The sequence below is a fragment of the Diaphorina citri genome, unplaced genomic scaffold (assembly GCF_000475195.1).
Source record: "Diaphorina citri unplaced genomic scaffold, Diaci psyllid genome assembly version 1.1 scaffold957, whole genome shotgun sequence".
In the NCBI taxonomy this organism is placed as follows: Eukaryota; Metazoa; Arthropoda; class Insecta; order Hemiptera; family Psyllidae; genus Diaphorina; species Diaphorina citri.
This window is the reverse complement of record NW_007378388.1, coordinates 22,393-43,425: the sequence shown is the minus strand read 5'-3', so window position 1 is coordinate 43,425 and position 21,033 is coordinate 22,393. Positions and strand designations below refer to the sequence as shown.

General features: G+C 39.5%; 2 protein-coding genes across 2 annotated transcripts; both read right to left on the bottom strand.

Moving 5' to 3' along the window:
• Positions 1-112: 112 nt before the first annotated feature.
• LOC103513332 (alanine aminotransferase 1) lies at positions 113-17,703 on the bottom strand. Its single transcript, XM_026826559.1, has 10 exons — positions 17,370-17,703; positions 11,066-11,191; positions 10,160-10,290; positions 8,689-8,802; positions 7,525-7,734; positions 7,079-7,199; positions 4,642-4,758; positions 2,800-2,943; positions 1,859-2,054; positions 113-378 (listed from the first exon to the last, which is right to left on the bottom strand). Exons 1-10 carry the CDS (start codon positions 17,647-17,649, stop codon positions 288-290), a joined length of 1,530 nt encoding a protein of 509 aa, XP_026682360.1. The 5' UTR covers positions 17,650-17,703; the 3' UTR covers positions 113-287.
• Positions 17,325-17,517, bottom strand: LOC113469106 (alanine aminotransferase 2-like). The gene has a single exon (XM_026826560.1). The coding sequence runs from the start codon at positions 17,514-17,516 to the stop codon at positions 17,340-17,342; it is 177 nt and encodes a 58-aa protein (XP_026682361.1). The 5' UTR covers position 17,517; the 3' UTR covers positions 17,325-17,339.
• Positions 17,704-21,033: the final 3,330 nt, after the last annotated feature.

Here is a 21,033-nt window from a genome sequence, read left to right as displayed (position 1 = left end):
CCCCCTCCCAACTTTTCAGAAATGCAGCCCAATTGAATTTTGAGCGCCGCAGGCGAATTTTTTTTCAAAATATTAAGGTAAGTTTTTCAAAATATTTGAGTAATATTTAGGTAGGCGAAATATTTAGGTAAGTTTGTACAAATCCCAAAAAGCTTCGTGGGCCACAAAAATGGTCTGGTGGGCCGCATATGGCCCGCCGGCCGCTAGTTGGAAACCCCTGATATAAACAATGGAAATATACAGTGTGAATCAAGTGAATAAATTACAGGGTGGTGAATGCGGTGGGTTTACTTGTACTTGGCGAGGAATTCTTCGTGGAACTCTCGGAATTTCTCCAGCATGGCCTTGAGCTTTTCCGGTTGAGGCAAGATGGTGGTCCTGGAAAAATTAAGAACAGAAAAAGACATGCGATTGAAGAAAGTTCGAATTCCACCAAGCTGACCATAATCAGAAAAAATAATAATAATAAATAAATATGTAAATGGACTGATTGGAATACTAAAATAAGAAGAAAATAGGTCTTCACTTGACTAAATAAACAACTTTGATTGCAATACTTTCTCATGTAATGTACTGTAATAAAGTGCTTTATTTTTATTTTTGTAAATTGGTACAAGGTAGCAATACAAAATAATTAAATTACACAAGTAGGTGCATGATACTAAACAACTTTATTTTTGTAAATTGGTACAAGGTAGCAATACAAAATAATTAAATTACACAAGTAGGTGCATGATACTAAACAACATAATAATAATAATGAGAATAAACAAAATAATAACACTTCTAGGGGTTTACCAAGTGCATTTTACTAAAATAAAAATGAAAAAAATATTACCTATACCTGATTTTGTAACATGATTTTTCTTACTACCTTTTATGCTCAAATCATTACTTTGGTAATAGAAGGTAAAATAGAGGTTTGGTTAGAGGGGATTATAACTGCTAAGATCTTATCCTCCCGAAATTGAAGAGAAAAGGAAGACAGAGTAGCAGAAAGCCGTTCCAAGAACGAACCTCATCTGTTAAGGATAAAGTCCACCCCCAAGGGAATCGAACCTTCGACTTAGCACTTACAAGGCAGACGAGCTACCAACCAAGCTAACTAGACTGGCAATTTTTTTTCTTCTCTTCTTCCACTGTACCTTTTCCCGTTCAAACGGGGTAGGTATTTCGTGTCAGTCTTTTCCAGTCCGCTCTATTAACCTCATTACCAGATAGCTGCTTCTCACGTAGATCTTCGTTCACACAGTTTTTCCATTTGGTCTTCCTCTTCTGATAATAAAAATCCATGTTTCGCGGCTAAACCCAATTGACTTACCTGAAGTGATAAGTGCCGGGAACCTGGCCGAAGCCGGCGCCGGGAACGATACAAATTCCCGTCCTCTCCAGCGATTCGAACGCGTATAATACTGACGGGCACTTGCCCTCTGCCTTGGCTTTGGCGATGGCCTTGGCCGGGAGTTTGTGTGCCGGGAGAGGGGTATTGCGGAATAGGGATCAGGACTCCTGGCTTCTTGCCATCTACGTCTTCGATAAGGAGCTTCAATACGGACTGAAAACAGTGAAGATGGTAACAATTAGGTAAAGTAGAACCGTATTTTATTATACCTCTCTGTACGCAAAGAGGTAGTACAGAGGTGATTTTTTACTCTTTGGGTGTAATGGCGCCACCACACTTGCTGCCTGGGCCACTTATCACTTATGTATTTTCAATGGTTATCTGAAAGATGGTCTCTGAGCGAAATTTTGGTATTTTTTGACGAAAAAAATTCAAGAATTGAAGAAGAGTTTGTCTCACATGTTAAGGTGGATAACACCATGGAATATGCTTTGAGGCTAAACCCAATTGACTTACCTGAAGTGATAAGTGCCGGGAACCTGGCCGAAGCCGGCGCCGGGAACGATACAAATTCCCGTCCTCTCCAGCAGTTCGAACGCGTATAATACTGACGGGCACTTGCCCTCTGCCTTGGCTTTGGCGATGGCCTTGGCCGGGAGTTTCATCTGGGGGAATGCGTACATGGCGCCTTGCACTGGGTTACAGCTCATTCCTGCAATACAATGAACCATTAATGGTTTATAGCAGCGGTTCCCAACCTTTTTTTCGCCCGCGTACCCCTTGGGTATCCGGGTTCAATCTCACGTACCCCCCCCGCGACTTGACAAAACGGAAATTTTGGCACTAAAAACTGACCATCGAAAATTTGACCCGATTACATTACTTTCCTTCCTATAGGATAAGGAAAGTAAAAAGGAGGTATAGGCAAAAATTATACAATCACAACTTTGGTGCTCACTCTGCAGCATTGTACGATTTGTTTTGACACTAAAAACTGACCATCGAAAATTTGACCCGATTACATTACTTTCCTTCCTATAGGATAAGGAAAGTAAAAAGGAGGTATACGCAAAAATTATACTATCACATCTTTGGTGCTCACTCTGCAGCATTGTACGATTTTCCCAAATATCTCAATAATCCTAACATCCAATGTTTACCTACCATGCTGGCACCGGTCGCTATGCGCATTTATATGTATGAGTCATAGCTACTCATTTTCCTCACGAGGCTGAGTGGGCCCCGCAAACAGCCAGTCACGGAATCAATCATTTGCATAATACAATTTTTTGACCCAGCCGGGAATCGAACCCGGGTCTCCCGCGTGCAAGGCGAGCGCAGTGACCACTCCACCATGGGGACACTGACTTGAAAAAATTAAATTGAAACCAACATTTTTGGATGTTTACATGTTTTCAAAAAGCATGCACATGACTTCAATTTAAAATTTTTCTTACCTTCAATACTGTTGAATGTGTCGGCCACCATTTTGGCTCTCTGCTTGAGAGAGTCGAGCACGGATTGCTTTTCACGGGAGAACTGTTCATACGATGGTTCACCAGGCTGAGGGGGATTCACCACACAGTCCATCACAGTCTGACCTGAGGGGTACAAATTATATCTTGCTTAGTATTTTATTTTAATAGATCCTATCTGTCCGGGGGACTTTAAACAGGGAGTAGAATAGCTTGGTCTGGCTGGGGACTTTAAACAAGGAGTATACCAAACTATACCAGCCTGAAATTTCTCTAGCTAAAGAAGCCACGTGACGACGAATGATTTCTATACCGGGTGAATCAGTGTATGACCCTGCATGTAGAAAGGCATTTTATTATTAAAGAGGTTTGATAGAAGTGGATAGAATAGAAGAAGGATAGAAGAGAAGAAGTGGATAGAAAAAAAAGAGGTTTGACAGTGGGAACTGCAGTAACTGCCAAGTCTTATCGTCCCGAAATCGAAGAGAGAAGGAAGACAGGATAGGAGAAAGCCAGCCGTTCCCAGAACGAACATTATCCGTTCAGGATAAAAATCATAATAGGGACCATATTATATGGACAAAATGATGGCTCCGAAGCTGCAATGAATCAATCATCAGTTCAGGATAAAAATCATAATAGGGACCATATTATATGGACAAAATGATGGCTCCGAAGCTGCAATGAATCAATCATCAATTCTATAGATCTGATTCTATAGTGTCACAAAAGATCTAACCAGGTCGCAGTGACCAAGGGCGTTTATTAAAGCCGATGGCCCTACCTTTACCAATACCAATAGATCTGATTGGCAAAAAATGGTTTTAGTCCGATTTGACAAAGAGATTATTTTCCTTCTTCATAAAATGGGGTGTAAAGGTAGAAAAACACTACTATCACGTAACGTGAACTCATGGGAGTCAGGAAATAGATCTGATTGGCAAAAAATGGTTTTAGTCCGATTTGACAAAGAGATTATTTTCCTTCTTCATAAAATGGGGTGTAAAGGTAGAAAGACACTACTATCACGTCACGTGAACTCATGGGAGTCAGGAAGATGTACTTCAAAGTTTTCCCATAATATTGTACGTAATTTCCTGCATGATAACTAAACTGCACTCACGTAACGTGAGTCAGATGTAGTTCAAAGTTTTCACACAATATTGTAGGTAATTTCGTGCACGATAACTAAACTGCACTCACGTAACGTGAGTCAGATGTAGTTCAAAGTTTTCCCACGATATTGTAGGTAATTTCGTTCATGATAACTAAACTGCCCTCGCGTCACGTGAGTCAGAAAGATGTAGTTCAAAGTTTTCACACAATATTGTAGGTAATTTCGTTCATGATTCCCACTCTGCGCTCACGTCACGTGAGCTCACGTGATCCAATCATATAGCAACTGCATTACTATTTACTCACCTACACTTTGGCCCCGGCACCCATCCAGTACGGCTTGTGCCCGTTGCTTAACATCGTCGGGGAATCTGGGATCATCAAACAGTTGAGGTAACGACACCAACGCCAGAACCTGGAGGGACAGAAAACAATATCCCATTAAATATACGAAACCTTGTTTAGACTGCTGGGATCATCAAACAGTTGAGGTAACGATACCAACGCCAGAACCTGGAGGCACAGGGAGAAAACAGGCAACATGTCAAATCAATTTAAAATCAAAGTCCAGTGTAATGTTTAGCTGGATTTGGGGGACCAGTGTTACATCAACCGGTGGACTCTAGCCGGTGCAGCGGTTGTGGATCTTATTTTGAAAAAAAAACTTTTGGATTATCTAATGAAAATAAAAGATTGTTTCTCTCTTACCTAGTACAGTAGGGCACAGCATGGCAGATATAGACTTGTGGAGCATGGCCTTGACCCCAGGGTCGAGGTTAATGACCTCCGAGTAACCTCCTCGCAAACCGCATTCTCCCATGTAACCTGGAAACACAAAATAGGGAGGGTTTCAATACTGGAGAAAAAAACGGGAAATGGAGAAAGGGTAAGAGTTTTTTAGTGAAAAAAAAAATCCACTTTTTTTGGATTTAGGAGACCCTTAAACTCATTTTTCCAATTTCCACCCATTTCCCGACTTTTGAAAATTTGAACCGCTTGTACTACTTTCTCATTGCCTTGTATAGGTTCCCTAGCTTCTCCCATGTAACCTGGAAACACAAAATAGGGAGGGTTTTAATACTGGAGAAAAAAATGGGAAATGGAGAAAGGGTAAGAGTTTTTTTAGTGAAAAAAAAAAATCCACTTTTTTTGGATTTAGGGGACCCTTAAACTCATTTTTCCACACATTTCCCGACTTTTGAAAATTTGAACCGATTGCACTACTTTCTCATTGCCTTGTATAGGTTCCTGGTTCCCTAGCTCTACACATAGAATAGAATTTATAGAGTACCTTGTTTATCCTGCTTGCATGAGACGAATAATTCCTTTTGCCTCCGCAGTCTAAACAAGGTCTCTTATATTTGTTGGGTAGGATGGATATAGAGATTAGAATAGAATATACCTTGTTTATCCTGCCATTGTTTATCCTGCTTGCATGAGACGAATAATTCCTTTTGCCTCCGCAGTCTAAACAAGGTCTCTTATATTTGTTGGGTAGGATGGATAAAGAGAATAGAATAGAATATACCTTGTTTATCCTGCCCGAATAGGACTGAAAAGTCCCTTTACCCCAGCAGTCTAAACAAGGTCTCGTATATTTGATGGGTTAAAGAATAATACATACAACTAACAATTCAGTAAAAAGACCTTGCTTAACTAGAAAAAAAAGGGTAAATGTAAATTAATAGGTGGTAGGCTGCTCCATATTTTCGGAGTCCCGCCTACAAGTAAGGAGAAAAATTGAGCTCGGTCCGCACCCTAAATGCGGCCCTCCATGCAACTTAATAGTTAGAATAGACTCTTCACAAAGTATTACAACAAGGTCTCGTATATTTGATGGGTTAAAGAATAATACATACAACTAACAATTCAGTAAAAAGACCTTGCTTAACTAGAAAAAAAGGGTAAATGTAAATTAATAGGTGGTAGGCTGCTCCATATTTTCGGTGGCAAAGAATAATACATACAACTAACAATTCAGTAAAAAGACCTTGCTTAACTAGAAAAAAAAGGGTAAATGTAAATTAATAGGTGGTAGGATGCTCCATATTTTCGGAGTCCCGCCTACAAGTAAGGAGAAAAATGGAGCTCGGTCCGCACCCTAAATGCGGCCCTCCATGCAACTTAATAGTTATAGTGTGTCCAGATCAATGTGACGCCGAATCGTATGTTTCATTGAGAAGTTGACACACCTTGGCTTAGGTTAGGGGGCCAATGTTTTATTATTATTTTCTGACGGGCAATCAGCTGTTTCTATCAGCCATATGTGAGGTGTTTATCCAACTTAGGGTATCATTGGCGGATTTTATCCTGATGGGATAATGTTCGTTCTTAGAACGGCTGGTTCTCTCCTATCCTGTCTTCCTTCTCTTTTCGATTTCGGGACGAGAAGACCTTAGCAGTTACAGTTCCCTCTATCCAACATCTTAAAAAAAAATCTAGAAAATATTTTTAAATAAATACATTCGTTTTGTAGGGATTCAAGCTTCAAATTGCTTATCAGAATAAGAAGCTCAAGAAGTAGAACTTTGGACTTGTCTATCTGAGGTACCTAGATCGGAAAGAGGATGACCGATTTTAGGAACACCCTGTATATTGATAAAACATTTTTTACGCACTGATAAGTAGTGAGGAACTGAGCTGTGTAAATAATTTACAAACACCCTAAACAAACGCTATAGATTCTAACTTTATTTCGTGAATTTATTTTGCCTGATAATCATAACTTTAGGGCCACCCTGTATATTGATAACAAAGTCAGGTAAGGCGATATCCACCTTACCTGTTCTGGAATTCAACCTCTGAACTTAGAGCTACCTCTGCATTTTAGAAGAGAGAGTTTGTCAAAAATAGACCTTTACCTGAATTGCAACAATGTAAGGATTTCCTGCAACCTGTTTGGTTCCTTCATTTTGGGTTGATGACTCATTGCTGTCACATTGATCTAGATGAACTATAGAATAGACTCTTCACAAAGTATAACATTACTATTACCTGAATTGCAACAATGTAAGGATTTCCTGCAACCTGTTTGGTTCCTTCATTTTGGGTTGATGACTCATTGCTGTCACATTGATCTGGATGAACTATAGAATAGACTCTTCACAAAGTATAACATTACTACTGACTACAGACAAAAGGTTACCTTTAGAACAGGACATGAAGGAAGCGAGCTCCATGGATTTGTACGGCTCTCCCATTTCAACCAGGACTTTCTTGAAGGAATAGAACTTGCTACCCTCGGCGTATACATTGTCTTGGTATACCTGACGAGAACACAAACATATCGTCAGGGCTTCACAATAACACATTTAAACAAAGAGGTATACGGAACACAAAGATCACAGAAAGAGACTAGAAATTAAAGAAAAAGATTTTTGAAGGAATAGAACTTGCTGCCCTCTGCGTATACATTGTCTTGGTATACCTGACGAGAACACAAGCATATCGTCAGGGCTTCACAATAACACATTTAAACAAAGAGGTATACGGAACACAAAGATCACAGAAAGAGACTAGAAATTAAAGAAAGTAAGATTAAACTATATAAATAGTAAGATTAAACTATCGAAATAGTGTTTAACCCTTTACCTCGTCAGCAAACAGGAACAACTTTTCCCTGTGTGCAAACTTGATAATGTCCTGAATATTCTCCTTGGTCAGAACTTGTCCCGTGGGATTGCCCGGGTTAATGATCACAATTGCTCTCGGGTTGCAGTGTTTTCTGGCCTCGGTAATCGAACGCTCCAACTCTGATATGGGGAGGCCCCACTGTTTGGACTCGTCTAGATAGTAACCGATCTGAGGATAAAAGGAACACACTACTATAATACATATATGTAAAAGCCCGCTCCCCGATACATCACTGGTTGGACTCTTGACCCCCCCCCTCGACAAAATCCTGGATACGGCCCTGCATATAAAAGTAACTTTCTTCACTGCTATCTAAAAGAAGAGTTGGTCCAAGTTTGGCACCAACCTCCTCGGGACTGAAAAAAAATTGGAGTACCAAAAAAATCGAGTGATGTTCAAACCATTATCCACTTTTTTCCCGGTTTTATAATGCGTGATGGACTCTAATCCTTAGACCCGTGTAGTTACTAATCTCTCGTGATAAGCAGGGCAGTCGTGAGGTTAGGAAGTCCAATCAACTTGCCCTACGACCTTTAGATATTGGGAAAAAATCCTACAATGCTGCAGTGAGCACCAAGGTTGTGACATAATAACACAAAGAAATTGCATTTACATTACATTTACATATAAAAGTGAGATTCACTCATTGACTCACTGATCTAGACTAGACTTGCCACGGAAAATCTTCTCCTGAAAGTTCAAAATCGCGATCTAAAATATTTGATTTTTTTTCTTTCTCAATTTGCAATCTTCCTGGTCACACTGTACAAGTAGGTATAGAACACGTCACAAAGGCACCTGAAATTGCATTTACATTACATTTACATATAAAAGTGAGATTCACTCATTAACTCACTGATCTAGACTAGACTTGCCATGGAAAATCTTCTCCTGAAAGTTCAAAATCGCGATCTAAAATATTTGATTTTTTTTTTCTCAATTTGCAATCTTCCTGGTCACACTGTACAAGTAGGTACAGAACACGTCACAAAGGCACCATCTGATTGGTTCAAAGTTTCTGATTTTCGTACCTCTTCAAAAATACTATAATTACCTGTTCCATGTTGAATTCAGCTAGACTAGCGGAATACAGGGGGTATTGTTCAAAAATACTATAATTACCTGTTCCATGTTGAATTCAGCTAGACTAGCGGAATACAGGGGGTATTGTGGAATAGGGATCAGGACTCCTGGTTTCTTGCCATCTACGTCTTCGATAAGGAGTTTCAATACGGACTGAAAACAGTGAAGATGGTAAACATTATGTAATTATACAATAAGGTTAATGTGGCAGTTGTTGTCTTACAGTACTGTACAAAGGGCTCGTCCCGTCAATAAATATATATTATTATGTCTCTTCACATTTTTTGTGGAATCACGGCGTTACTGAGAGCCTCCTTTACTATATTTTTATTCTTCTTTACTCAGGTAACTCTGCCACTGGTTGCAACTGATTTCAAGAAGTAGCTACTCGTAGACCCGTACTCAATTGCCCCATTCAATAACATCGTGAACAAAACGGTTCGTCAGTGGAAAAACGGCAAAAACGTGAAAGCGCAACCATGGTTGGTCCAAGTCTGGCACCAACCTCCTCGGGACTGGAAACGGTTAGGAAGCATTTTAGGGCATATGTTCATAGAGTAAAAAAGTCTTGTATTGACCTCCTGGATCTATGGTTTGAGTATTCTAAAAAAAATTCCGACCACCCTGTATTTTTATTCTTCTTTACTCAGGTAACTCTGCCACTGGTTGCAACTGATTTCAAGTAGCTACTCGTAGACCCGTACTCAATTGCCCCACTCAAATAACATCGTGAACAAAAACGTTTCGTCAGTGAAAAAACGGTAAAAATGTGAAAGCGCAACCATAGTTGGTTCAAGTTTGGCACCAACCTCCTCGGGACTGGAAAAAATGGGAGTACCAAAAAGCCGTGTGATGTACCTGCACACCAATTTTCACTTTTTTTCCCGGTTTTAATAATGCGTTATAGACTCTAATCCTTAGACCCGTGTTGTTACAAAACGTGTTTTGGCACTAAAATCTGACCATCGAAAATTTGACCCGATTACATTACTTTCCTTCCTGTAGGATAAGGAAAGTAAAAATGGGAGTACCAAAAAGCCGTGTGATGTACCTGCACACCAATTTTCACTTTTTCCCCGGTTTTATAATGCGTTATGGACTCTAATCCTTAGACCCGTGTAGTTGCTAATCTCTCGTGATAAGCAGGGCAGTCGTGAGGTTAGGAAGTCCAATCAACTTGCCCTACGACCTTTGACAGTAAATAAAGAGGGAAAAGGTGAGTTGGTTCACAGTCAGCCTTCGAGACTGTAAAATTGTAAGAAAAGGAAGGGAAAAAACTTAAATATAAGCAAGATTTTTATTATAAAATTTACACCTATTCTGTACCAAATACATAAGACCTTGTTTAGACTGCGGGAGCAAAGGGACTTTTAAGTCTCATTCGAGCAGGATGAACAAGGTCTATTCTATTGTATTCTTTAACTTCCAATGGGCAATACGCCATATTCTAATCTTTATATTTTATGGACCATACGCCACTGATGATAAGGAGTTGTAAATGAAAACCTACCTTGATCCCGTCCGAAGCGCCCGCACTGAGTATAACATCCTGCCAATCAGCTGGCTGACCATCCCGACGTGAAATATACTGGGCCACGTGACGACGAATGATTTCTATACCGGGTGAATCAGTGTATGACCCTGCATGTAGAAAGACATTTTATTATTAAAGAGGTTTGTCAGAAGTGGGTAGAATAGAAAAAGGATAGAAGAGAAGAAGTGGATAGAAAAAAAGAGGTTTGATAGAGGGGACTGTAACTGCCAAGGTCTTATCGTCCCGAAATCGAAGAGAGAAGGAAGACAGGTTAGGCGAAAGCCAGCCGTTCCCAGAACGAACATTATCCGTTCAGGATAAAAATCATAATAGGGACCATATTATATGGACAAAATGATGGCTCCGAAGCTGCAATGAATCAATTATCAATTCTATAGATCTGATTGGCAAAAAATGGTTTTTAGTCCGATTTGACAAAGAGATTCTTTTCCTTCTTCATAGAATGGGGTGTAAAGGTAGAAAGACACTACTATCACGTCACGTGAACTCATGGGAGTCAGGAAGATGTACTTCAAAGTTTTCCCATAATATTGTACGGTGTAATTTCGTGCATGATAACTAAACTGCACTCACGTAACGTGAGTACGTGAGTCAGATGTAGTTCAAAGTTTTCCCACAATATTGTAGGTAATTTCGTTCATGATTTCCACTCTGCCCTCACGTCACGTGAGCTCACGTGATCCAATCACTTAGCAACTGCATTACTATTTACTAAACTGCACTCACGTAACGTGAGTCAGATGTAGTTCAAAGTTTTCCCACGATATTGTAGGTAATTTCGCTCATGATTCCCACTCTGCCCTCACGTCACGTGAGCTCACGTGATCCAATCACTTAGCAACTGCATTACTATTTACTCACCTACACTTTGGCCCCGGCACCCGTCCAGTACGGCTTGTGCCCGTTGCTTAACATCGTCGGGGAATCTGGGATCATCAAACAGTTGAGGTAACGATACCAACGCCAGAACCTGGAGGGACAGGGAGAAAACAGGCAACATGTCAAATCAATTTAAAATCAAAGTCCAGTGTAATGTTTAGCTGGAATTTTTTTTTCTTCTCGCCCATCTGATGAGAGGCATACTAGGGGATGGGCATGCTACGACACAGGCCACATGCGTCTAATGTAGCAGTTGTTTCATTGCTACGAAATAAAAACGGCGGTGGAACACTCATCTTTAAAAAAAAAAGAAAAAAAAAGAGCTTTGATAGAAGCAAAGAAAGAAGGAACTGCATTAATGATAACTAAACTGCACTCACGTAACGTGAGTCAGATGTAGTTCAAAGTTTTCACACAATATTGTAGGTAATTTCGTTCATGATAACTAAACTGCCCTCGCGTCACGTGATTCAGAAAGATGTAGTTCAAAGTTTTCCCACGATATTGTAGGTAATTTCGTTCATGATAACTAAACTGCCCTCACGTCACGTGAGTCAGAAAGATGTAGTTCAAAGTGTTCCCACAATATTGTAGGTAATTTCGTTCATGATTCCCACTCTGCCCTCACGTCACGTGAGCTCACGTGATCCAATCACTTAGCAACTGCATTACTATTTACTAAACTGCACTCACGTAACGTGAGTCAGATGTAGTTCAAAGTTTTCCCACGATATTGTAGGTAATTTCGTTCATGATTCCCACTCTGCCCTCACGTCACGTAATAATTTTTGATTGTCTAGCTCAGTGGTTCTCAAACTTTTTTTGGCCGCGGAGCACCAAGCAACTGCTGTAAACTCTACGGAGCACCCCCCCAACCCTTTAGGAATTTTTAAAAATATTTCGGAATGATTCGGAAATGTTCATTAGCGTACGGTCCGTACGGCTTGTTCCAATACTTCCCATTTGACTAAACATATTCGTGCGATTTTTTTTTTATGCGGTAAGAAAAATGAAACTATGCGGAGTACCTGGAAGCTCTTCGCGGAGCACAGTTTGAGAACCACTGAGTCTAGCTACATAAGTACCCAAAGGAGTCTCTTTACCCCAACAATATTATTCTACTTACTATTTTTGTTGCCAAATTCTATTCTCAATGTTGAGGATAAAATCCCATGCCTCAGCTGGGATTGAACCCACGCCCTCCTAATGACGTGTCTTGACCACTACACTACCAAGGTAGGTATTGCACAGTACAAGGACAAAGTAGAGAAAAAATTCCCACTGTACTGTGGTAGGTAAATTAGGAACCACTTTTTTATTTGTATCCATAAATCCATTCTATCCATCAAAAATTCGTACGTGCAGATTTGCACGTACCACATTTTGCACGTAAAATTTCAATCACGTTAAACTTTATCATAAAATACATACTTTACCCAAGTATAGTGTTTTAGGACTTTTGTTTTCGCACTCATCATTTGAGAATGAGTGATTTTTTTGTGGGTGTAATAAATGGTAAAAATATGTCGTAAAATTCTCGAGAGTGAGGGAGCGTACTCCTGATGCTCAGGCTGTTGCCCCTTTAGATGACGGACAATTTTTGCAAGAGGAACTGGTTGGTGTGAGCGAGGATCACCAGAAACAAGTTGTAGGACAAAGCCTACTTTCTTTGAGGGTGTTGTATGTAAAATAGTTTATACAATGAGGGGGCCCCGTCTGAGGCAATGTCTCCAAAATTCTCGTCACATTAGACGTCAAGGGAAGTTCAGTGCAATAGTCCTAAATTAAAATGGACGCGGCACATAAGGGATCAGGAAGAGACCGCCTCAACATAATAAGACGTCAAGGGGGAAAAAAAAGAAAAAAAAAAAATCCAGACAAAAAGTGCAAATTCAGCACTTAAAATGACATTCTATCATTTTTATCAGTCAGATTACAAGGTGCTCATCACTCAGAGGTACACAGCATTATGACAACGCCTTCTCAGATAAGAGAAAAACAATCAGCCTTACTGACAATGGATTTATTTATTATTTCTTATACCTCTCAATGTAATCTAATCGAATGAAATTCCATGTTTTGTTTTTAATAAAAAGGATTATTTTTTATAAATACAAATAAATAAATACAAAATAGTCTGGCTGAGGGACTATAAAAAGAGAGTAGATCAGCGTCTAGCTAGGGGACTATAAACAGGGAGAAGACTAGCCCAAATTTCCTCACGCTATATCAATAGCGAAGGTTGAGTGCGAAGGGCATCCCGCTCGGAAAATTTTGTTAGTTGGCCTCAAACGATCACTCTAAAGCTGATTGAGAGGCCGGCGACAAACACCGACCCCATCTGAACATGGGAAAAGGCGAAGAAGAAGACAAATAAATAAAAAAAAGACCCTTTCGAGAAGCCTGCTGGCTTTTTCCGGCCTCAGGCTGGATGAGATTAATGTGAGGAGGCTTGTCGCCAAAAGGAGGGTAAAACCACCGCTAATAAAGAACTTAGTTAGGTAACTATTCAGTGACGTTAAGTCCGATCAAAAGGAAGAAATTGTTTGTTCACCATAACTCTTAATTGGGGGATTAGACTGCTCGCATAGGACTGAAAAGTCCCTTTACTCCAGCAGTAGGCTACTACTATTATTGTGGTCAAATTCTCAAATTATATTGAGGATAAAATTCCATACCTCGGCTGGGATTGAGCCCACGCCCTCCTGTTTACCAGGCGAGCGCTTTGACCACTACACCACCGAGGCAGGTTAATAAAGATGATTTGTATGTAATATCAGCCTAATACGTGTTTAGTTTATCATGAATGGAGTCTCATTCATGTGGATTCCTACCAAAATCTCATTAACAAGGAGATATATCATCCGACTGACCTCACGCAAAGAGACAAGCAAATATTGGAGGCCCCAGGAGTCGCCGTATGCCATAAACTAGTTGGGTCGCGGGTTTGATTCCCGCTCAGGGCACACTTTGTCCTAAGCAGACAAGTTTTTCCAACTGGGAACTTTATCCTAAGTAGACTGGCTATTTCCTATCCGGTCCTCCTTCTCTTTTCGATTTCGGGACAAATAGGCTTTCGTTGGTATGCCATAAACTAGTTGGGTCGCGGGTTTGATTCCCGCTCAGGGCACACTTTGTCCTAAGCAGACAAGTTTTTCCAACTGGGAACTCTATTCCAAGTAGACTGGCTATTTCCTATCCGGTCCTCCTTCTCTTTTCAATTTTGGGACAAATAGGCTTTCGTTGTTACGGCTTTCGTTGTTACCGTTCCCTCTATCAAACCTCTTAAAAGCCAGCCTAGTTAGCTTAGTTGGTAGTGCGTCTGCCTTGTAAGCGCTAAGCCGTGGGTTCGATTCCCGCGTCGCGATATCACTCGAAGGGAGGACCGTTCGGTCATGCGAACCAAAGTACCGCGGGCACGAAACACTCCGATTGCTTCGAAACACAAGGCGAGAGAAGAGACACAGTCTCGCTTCGCTGGAGAGAAGGGAATTTGCCATTTTTATTACTTTCTTGTAAAGACGATTTTGGGCGAAGGATTATTTACTTTCTTCAAAGACGAGTTAGGACGAACGAAAAAGAAACGAAACACGGAAGAGGCGAAAAACGCTGGGGTTTAGTTCGATATTTTTTATGATTGCTTCGAAACACAAGGCGAGAGAAGAGACACAGTCTCGCTTCGCTGGAGAGAAGGGAATTTGCCATTTTTATTACTTTCTTGTAGAGACGAATCAGGACGAACGAAAAAGAAACGAAACACGGAAGAGGCGAAAAACGCTGGGGTTTAGTTCGATATTTTAAGAATTAATGAAAAAACTAACACGATTTTCAGCAATGGAAAACGATGAGGATTTTTTCAGATATTGAAGGTTTGATTTCGTTTGAACACTCGCGAAAAAAAGATTTCTTGGAAACTTGACTAGATTGATTAGAATTGGCACATTCAAAGTTCTAAACGACTAGATTTCCCACGGATTCATAGGAGATAATTTTCACTTGGTCTCGTTACGAGAACGGTTCACTTCTGCCTCTGATAAATCGAGAAGTAAAATTAGTTGAGGTGTTGGGAGGCAGCTGATAAGAAAATATGTTGAGCTAATGCCAAGATATGACGAAAAAAAGCATCATGTATTTTTTTTTCTCGGGCGGGAATCGAACCCGCGGCCTAGCGCTTACAAGGCAGACGCACTACCAACTAAGCTAACTAGGCTGGCCACACTATTTTATAATGTTTCATTATGTCTGGGATTTCCAGCAATTATCTTGGGTCAATCTAGACTTGGACAGAATATGCCTACCTACTGGGAATCTGGGATAATCGTGAAATTTTACCTACTTAATGAAAGGTAAAAAAATGCCTAATTTTACCTAATGGAGTAGGTAGGTACTACCACTTAAAAAAAAAAAAAAAAAAAAAAAAAAAAAAAAAAAAAAAAAAAACTTTATATGAAGGAGAATAAAGAGATACACATAAAAAAAAAAAAAAAAAAAAAAAAAAAAAAAAAAAAAAACTGGGTTCTGCTCACTAAGGTAAGGTACTTACTCATTGTAAGTACTTAGAGAATAGATTAGGTGCATCAAGTCTCCTTCATATACGTTTGTGGCGCTCACAACAAACTCAACATTAAATATAATCTTACAGAGAAAATGCAGGACTTCATTTAAAATTACAGTCCACTTTATCTTGGTTTATTATTGGCTTTTGGATTATCAGGATTGAGAAGAAACATTCATTACACATCAAAATTCTTGGCCAGCACCTGAGAGCTATGTCTAACTGATGAGTTCCAATAAGAACAAAACATCATTACACATCCAAATTCTTGGCCAGCACCTGAGAGCTATGTCTAACTGATGAGTTCCAATAAGAACAAAACGCGTCTTAGGCTGCTCTCAGGTGTGGGCTAGAGGTTCATTGTTTTTACTTTCACTCAAGGAGACCAAGAACACTGCCTGTTTCGTAACATAGACTAACATAGTGTGATCATAAGATACAGTCACAGTGTATTGAGGTCAATGACTGGTGAATCAAAATACAAACACACAAGATGCAGAAGATACAGTGAGGCAGGTCAGGAATCTGAGACTCATCCTGAAGACAAACACATCTCTCTCTCTCTCTCTCTCTCTCTCTCTCTCTCTCTCTCTCTCTCTCTCTCTCTCTCTCTCTCTCTCTTGCTTTATCTCTTTTTCAGTAAGTTTTTGTAACAAAAAAAAAAAAAAAAAAAAAAAAAAATTTTTTTTTTTTTCTTTTTAAAAAAAAAAAAAAAAAAAAAAAAATGAATAGGTTTTATTATTATTATTTTAATTACCTAGATCAAATAGATACCCATGTATAGCTAGGTAGGTGTAGAGGTATACTGGGGCCTGTATTTTTTTCTCATGATTACAAGTAAGATATTGCATAATCCCTCCAAAACATTGAATCCCAGGGGTGGTAGAGAAACATGTACATCAAGAGTGGGGTGGTAGAGAATGCCGTAGGCATTAAATTAACCCCACCCTTGATCAAACTTTATTTTGTACCTATAAATTTTGTTACCCTTTGTATATATCTATTTTGTAAATAAAGTAAGTTTTTCTGCTGTTTTGGCTATGCCCCAGATAAAAATGAAGAGAACTTTTACAAAACTATTATAAGGCATTTTTCATGCCAACAGAATGCTCAAGTGATGACAAAAATTGGACATAAATATTATTTACTTGATTAGCTTTATTGAAAGTTTATTGGGTTATAAAAAGTTCATCATTAACAGCTTTTGTTAGGTAGGTAACTTGAACTTTGGCCTTTCCACTGACCTTTATAAAAATGTGTTTAAAATAGCTATGTGGTCTATATTCTAAACAAGATGATTGTATGTACCCTAGATGTTGTAATTTACATTGGACGGCAAAGGTGAGCCCTTTCCTTTCATTGGTAAGTTTGACAGCTTACACTTTGCAAAAATAACAAGAAAGATAGAAACTAAGTAAATATTGTAATTTACATTCAATGGCAAGATACTTGCACTTTTGGAAAACTAATTAGAAAGTAGATATTGTAATTTTCTAATTTCACATTTGATGACTAAGTTGAGTACCTACTTTCCTTTCACCGACAAGCTTGAATATCCATAACCACTCTATCCAGCATTCTCTAACATCATAAAGCATTTGAGTGAGGATGACTTTTTTCACAAACAACAAAGGCAATTTACATCTATCAACAAATCAACATGGACCTTCACAAAGTTGCTGAGACATCAATCAAGATAATTTATATTGGACGGTAAGCTTGTCTACTTACGCTTTGCAGCTCTTTTTCGATTTCCCCGGCCCGAATGACCAGCGGCCCTCGCACGGCGTACTCCATCACTTTGATATTCGGATTCATGTTGTCCAACGTGAGACATTTTGCCGCCGCAGCGGCACGACGATCCGCGGTCGTAGACATGGGCGATTTCCCCGGCCCGAATGACCAGCGGCCCTCGCACGGCGTACTCCATCACTTTGATATTCGGATTCATGTTGTCCAACGTGAGACACTTTGCCGCCGCAGCGGCACGGCGGTCCGCGGTCGTAGACATGGTGCGACTGTGTCGAACGAACGCACGATCAAGACTGACGCGTTCTGTCGCGATATCATTATTATTTTTTTCGCAGTAACATATCGTGGCGTTTCTATTGACCTAAATATAAAACACAAGGCATTGACATGGACAATATAAAAAAACACTGTTTTTATTATGTGTAGAAGGCAGAGAGAAGTGCCCACGAATATTTTGATAGGATAAAGAGCACGGAACTGTGACGTTTTTTAGGACACAACCATTGTCTTTACTGGAAAATGTGTGTTTTATAAACTGACCATTGACCACTGGAAAATCGACCACTGCTTCAATAGAAAATTAATGGAGCAGTGGTCAGTTATCCTAAAAGAAAATACACCTTAGCAGTTAGGTATGACATCAAACCCCTTGTTATTTTTCTTATCTCATTTATGATTATCTATTATTTTTGAAGAGGTTTGTTGGAGGGAGCTGTAACAGCGTTAGCAGGGGCCTTATCGTCCCGACATCGAAGAGAGAAGGAGGACAGCATAGGAGAAAGCCAGCCGTTCCGAGAACGAACCTGATCTGTTTAGGATAAAGTTGACCCCGGGCGGGATCGAATCCACGACCTAGAATTTACAAGGCAGGTTACCCTCTCAAGCTAACTAGGCTGGCATTAAGTACATTAAGTAGAGTCTGAAAGGTGTGTCCGAACATAGTCGACCGGCCGTCGATCGATGTCGACTGAACCGTCCACACTGCCTCGATAACATAGATTCACCTCGTCGATCGACTATGTTTGGACACAGCTTTAAACCTGCCTCGATAGCGTAGTGGTCAAGACACTCGCCTGTCGAAACACAAGGCGAGAGAAGAGACACAGTCTCGCTTCGCTGGAGAGAAGGGAATTTGCCATTTTTATTACTTTCTTGTAAAGACGAATTTCGACGAAGGATTATTTACTTTCTTCAAAGACGAATTAGGACGAACGAAAAAGAAACGAAACACGGAAGAGGCGAAAAACGCTGAGGTTTAGTTCGATATTTTATGAATTAATGAAAAAACTAACACGATTTTCAGCAATGGAAAACGATGAGGAATTTTTCAGATATTGAAGGTTTGATTTCGTAGGAACACTCGCGAAAAAGAGATTTCTTGGCAACTTGACTAGATTGATTAGAATTGGCACATTCAAAGTTCTAAACGACTAGATTTCCCACGGATTCACAGGAGATAATTTTCACTTTGTCTCGGACAGAACTCCTTTTTGAAAAAAGAATTCCTTTTTTTTCTCGATCTTTCGACTTTTTTTTCCCCCAAGTAGATTTTTCGACTGTTTTTTTTAGGAGTTAGATTTTTTCAGACCTTTTTTTCGGACTTTTGTGAAAGTATATTTTTTTTTTTCTTAATTGCTAGTGGACTTTTTTTCGTGTCCTAATAAATTTACAACAGGTAGGTAATTTGCTAGTTGATAGGTTTTGTTTGTTGGTAGGTAGGTTAGCTTGTTAGAATTTTTCTTGAAAAAAAAATCGAATTTTTTCATTGGATGTCAAGACTTTCAAGGTAACTATTTGTAATTTTCTTATCTCTAACAACGTACCTATTTTTAAAATTTCACTCGTTAATGCTTACCTAAGTAGGTGCGTATATTAGCTGCCTATAAAAACCAACATCGCTTAGGTCCTGATTGTAATAATCAAAACTTGGCGTAGGTAAACAGGTACCTATTCAATTGAATAATATACGTATTAAAGTTGTTTACATAATACAGTCAAACCTGTCTAAGTGGGACTCGTCCAAGTGGGAAACCTGGATAACTGGGAAAAAAATCGTGGCCCCTTCATTTTTTTACTAAAAAAACCTATTTAAATGAGAAAATCGAGCCTCTCTAAGTGGGAATGACTTTTTCTAGATACTCGGTCCGGAGCCTCTGTAAGTGGGAAAGGTTGTCATTTTCCTAGGTCCGGAGCCTTCTGCGGACCTCTGTAAGTGGGATTTTGTACGAAAGCATAGCATATTCAAACGAGCGTTCACATTTACCTCTATAAGTGGGAATAGGAAAATGGAAACCTCTCTAAGTGGGACGCTTTTTAACTGGGAAACCTGGATAAGTGGGAAAAAATTGTCGCTCCCTTGGATTCCCACTTAGACAGGTTCGACTGTATGTACGTTTAAAACAATAACTAAATTCATATTGGTAGGTACCTATTAGGGACACAAGTGTTTTCGGAACCCCCATTACCGGCAGGTAAGAATCAAAAACAAAATTGTTTTTAATTAAATTTCTATTGTTCCACATTTAATTGTTGTCTGAGGCGGGGGTTGGGAGGTTTTTTTCTTTCTAGCTACTTTTTTTCTTTTCAAAGTCGTTGCCCTCGTCATTTGCTTTTTCTTCTCTTTCTTCTTCTTCCTCTTCTTCTCCTTCTTCTCCTCCTCCTCCTTTGTCTTCTCCTTTTTCTTTAATTTCAATTTCAGATTTCTTTCTTCAAATGTCTTTGTACGAAAGCATAGCATATTCAAACCAGCGTTCACATTTACCTCTATAAGTGGGAATAGGAAAATGGAAACCTCTCTAAGTGGGATACTTTTTAACTGGGAAACCTGGATAAGTGGGAAAAAATTTCCGCTCCCTTGGATTCCCACTTAGACAGGTTCGACTGTACCTATATACGTATATTTATTTATTTTATTTATTTAAACACTTAAACGGGCGGACCCTTTGCTATCTAAATACACAATTTTAACCCTAACTAAACCTATTCCAAAGTACCTACAAGATAAAATTGCAAAAAATATCAACTTAAAAATAACTAAATTCATTTTGGTAAGTACCTACCTATTAGGGACACAAGTGTTTTCGGAACCCCCATTACCGGCAGGTAAGAATCAAAAACAAAATTGTTTTTAATTAAATTTCTATTGTTCCACATTTAATTGTTGTCTGAGGCGGGGGTTGGGAGGTTTTTTTCTTTCTACTTTTTTTTCAAAGTCGTTGCCCTCGTCATTTGATTTTTCTTCTTCTTTTTCTTTTCCTCCTCCCCCTCCTTCTTCTTCCTCTTCTCCTCCTCCTTCTTTTTCTTCTGCTTCTCCTCCACCTTCTTCTTCTCCTCCTCGTTCGTCTTCTTCTTCTCCTCCTTCTTCTTCTCCTCCTCCTTCTTCTCCTCCTCCTCCTTCTTCTTCTCCTCCTCTTCTTCTTTTCCTCCTCTCCTTCTTCTTCCTCTTCTTCTCCTCCTCCTTTGTCTTCTCCTTTTTCTTTAATTTCAATTTCAGATTTCTTTCTTCAAATGTCCCCTTTTCGTTGAGCTTAAAAATTAAGAAAAAGTCCTGGACAATCTAGGAATGCATGAGAAATAAATGAAACACATACCTATACGTAATTATATTTTCATATTAGGGAGCAATGTAGCGCTCTGCCCCGCC

What these genes read in the sequence shown, in the direction of transcription:
- LOC103513332 (XM_026826559.1), bottom strand. Translation starts at nt 17,649, where the DNA reads ATGTCTACGACCGCGGACCGCCGTGCCGCTGCGGCGGCAAAGTGTCTC. An exon ending in GTGCCGGGGCCAAAGTGTAG is followed by an intron (nt 10,291 to 11,065) that starts GTGAGTAAATAG and finishes TTCTACATGCAG; the next exon opens with GGTCATACACTGATTCACCC. An exon ending in CTGAATTCAACATGGAACAG is followed by an intron (nt 7,735 to 8,688) that starts GTAATTATAGTA and finishes TTTTATCCTCAG; the next exon opens with ATCGGTTACTATCTAGACGA.
- LOC113469106 (XM_026826560.1), bottom strand. Translation starts at nt 17,516, where the DNA reads ATGTCTACGACCGCGGATCGTCGTGCCGCTGCGGCGGCAAAATGTCTC.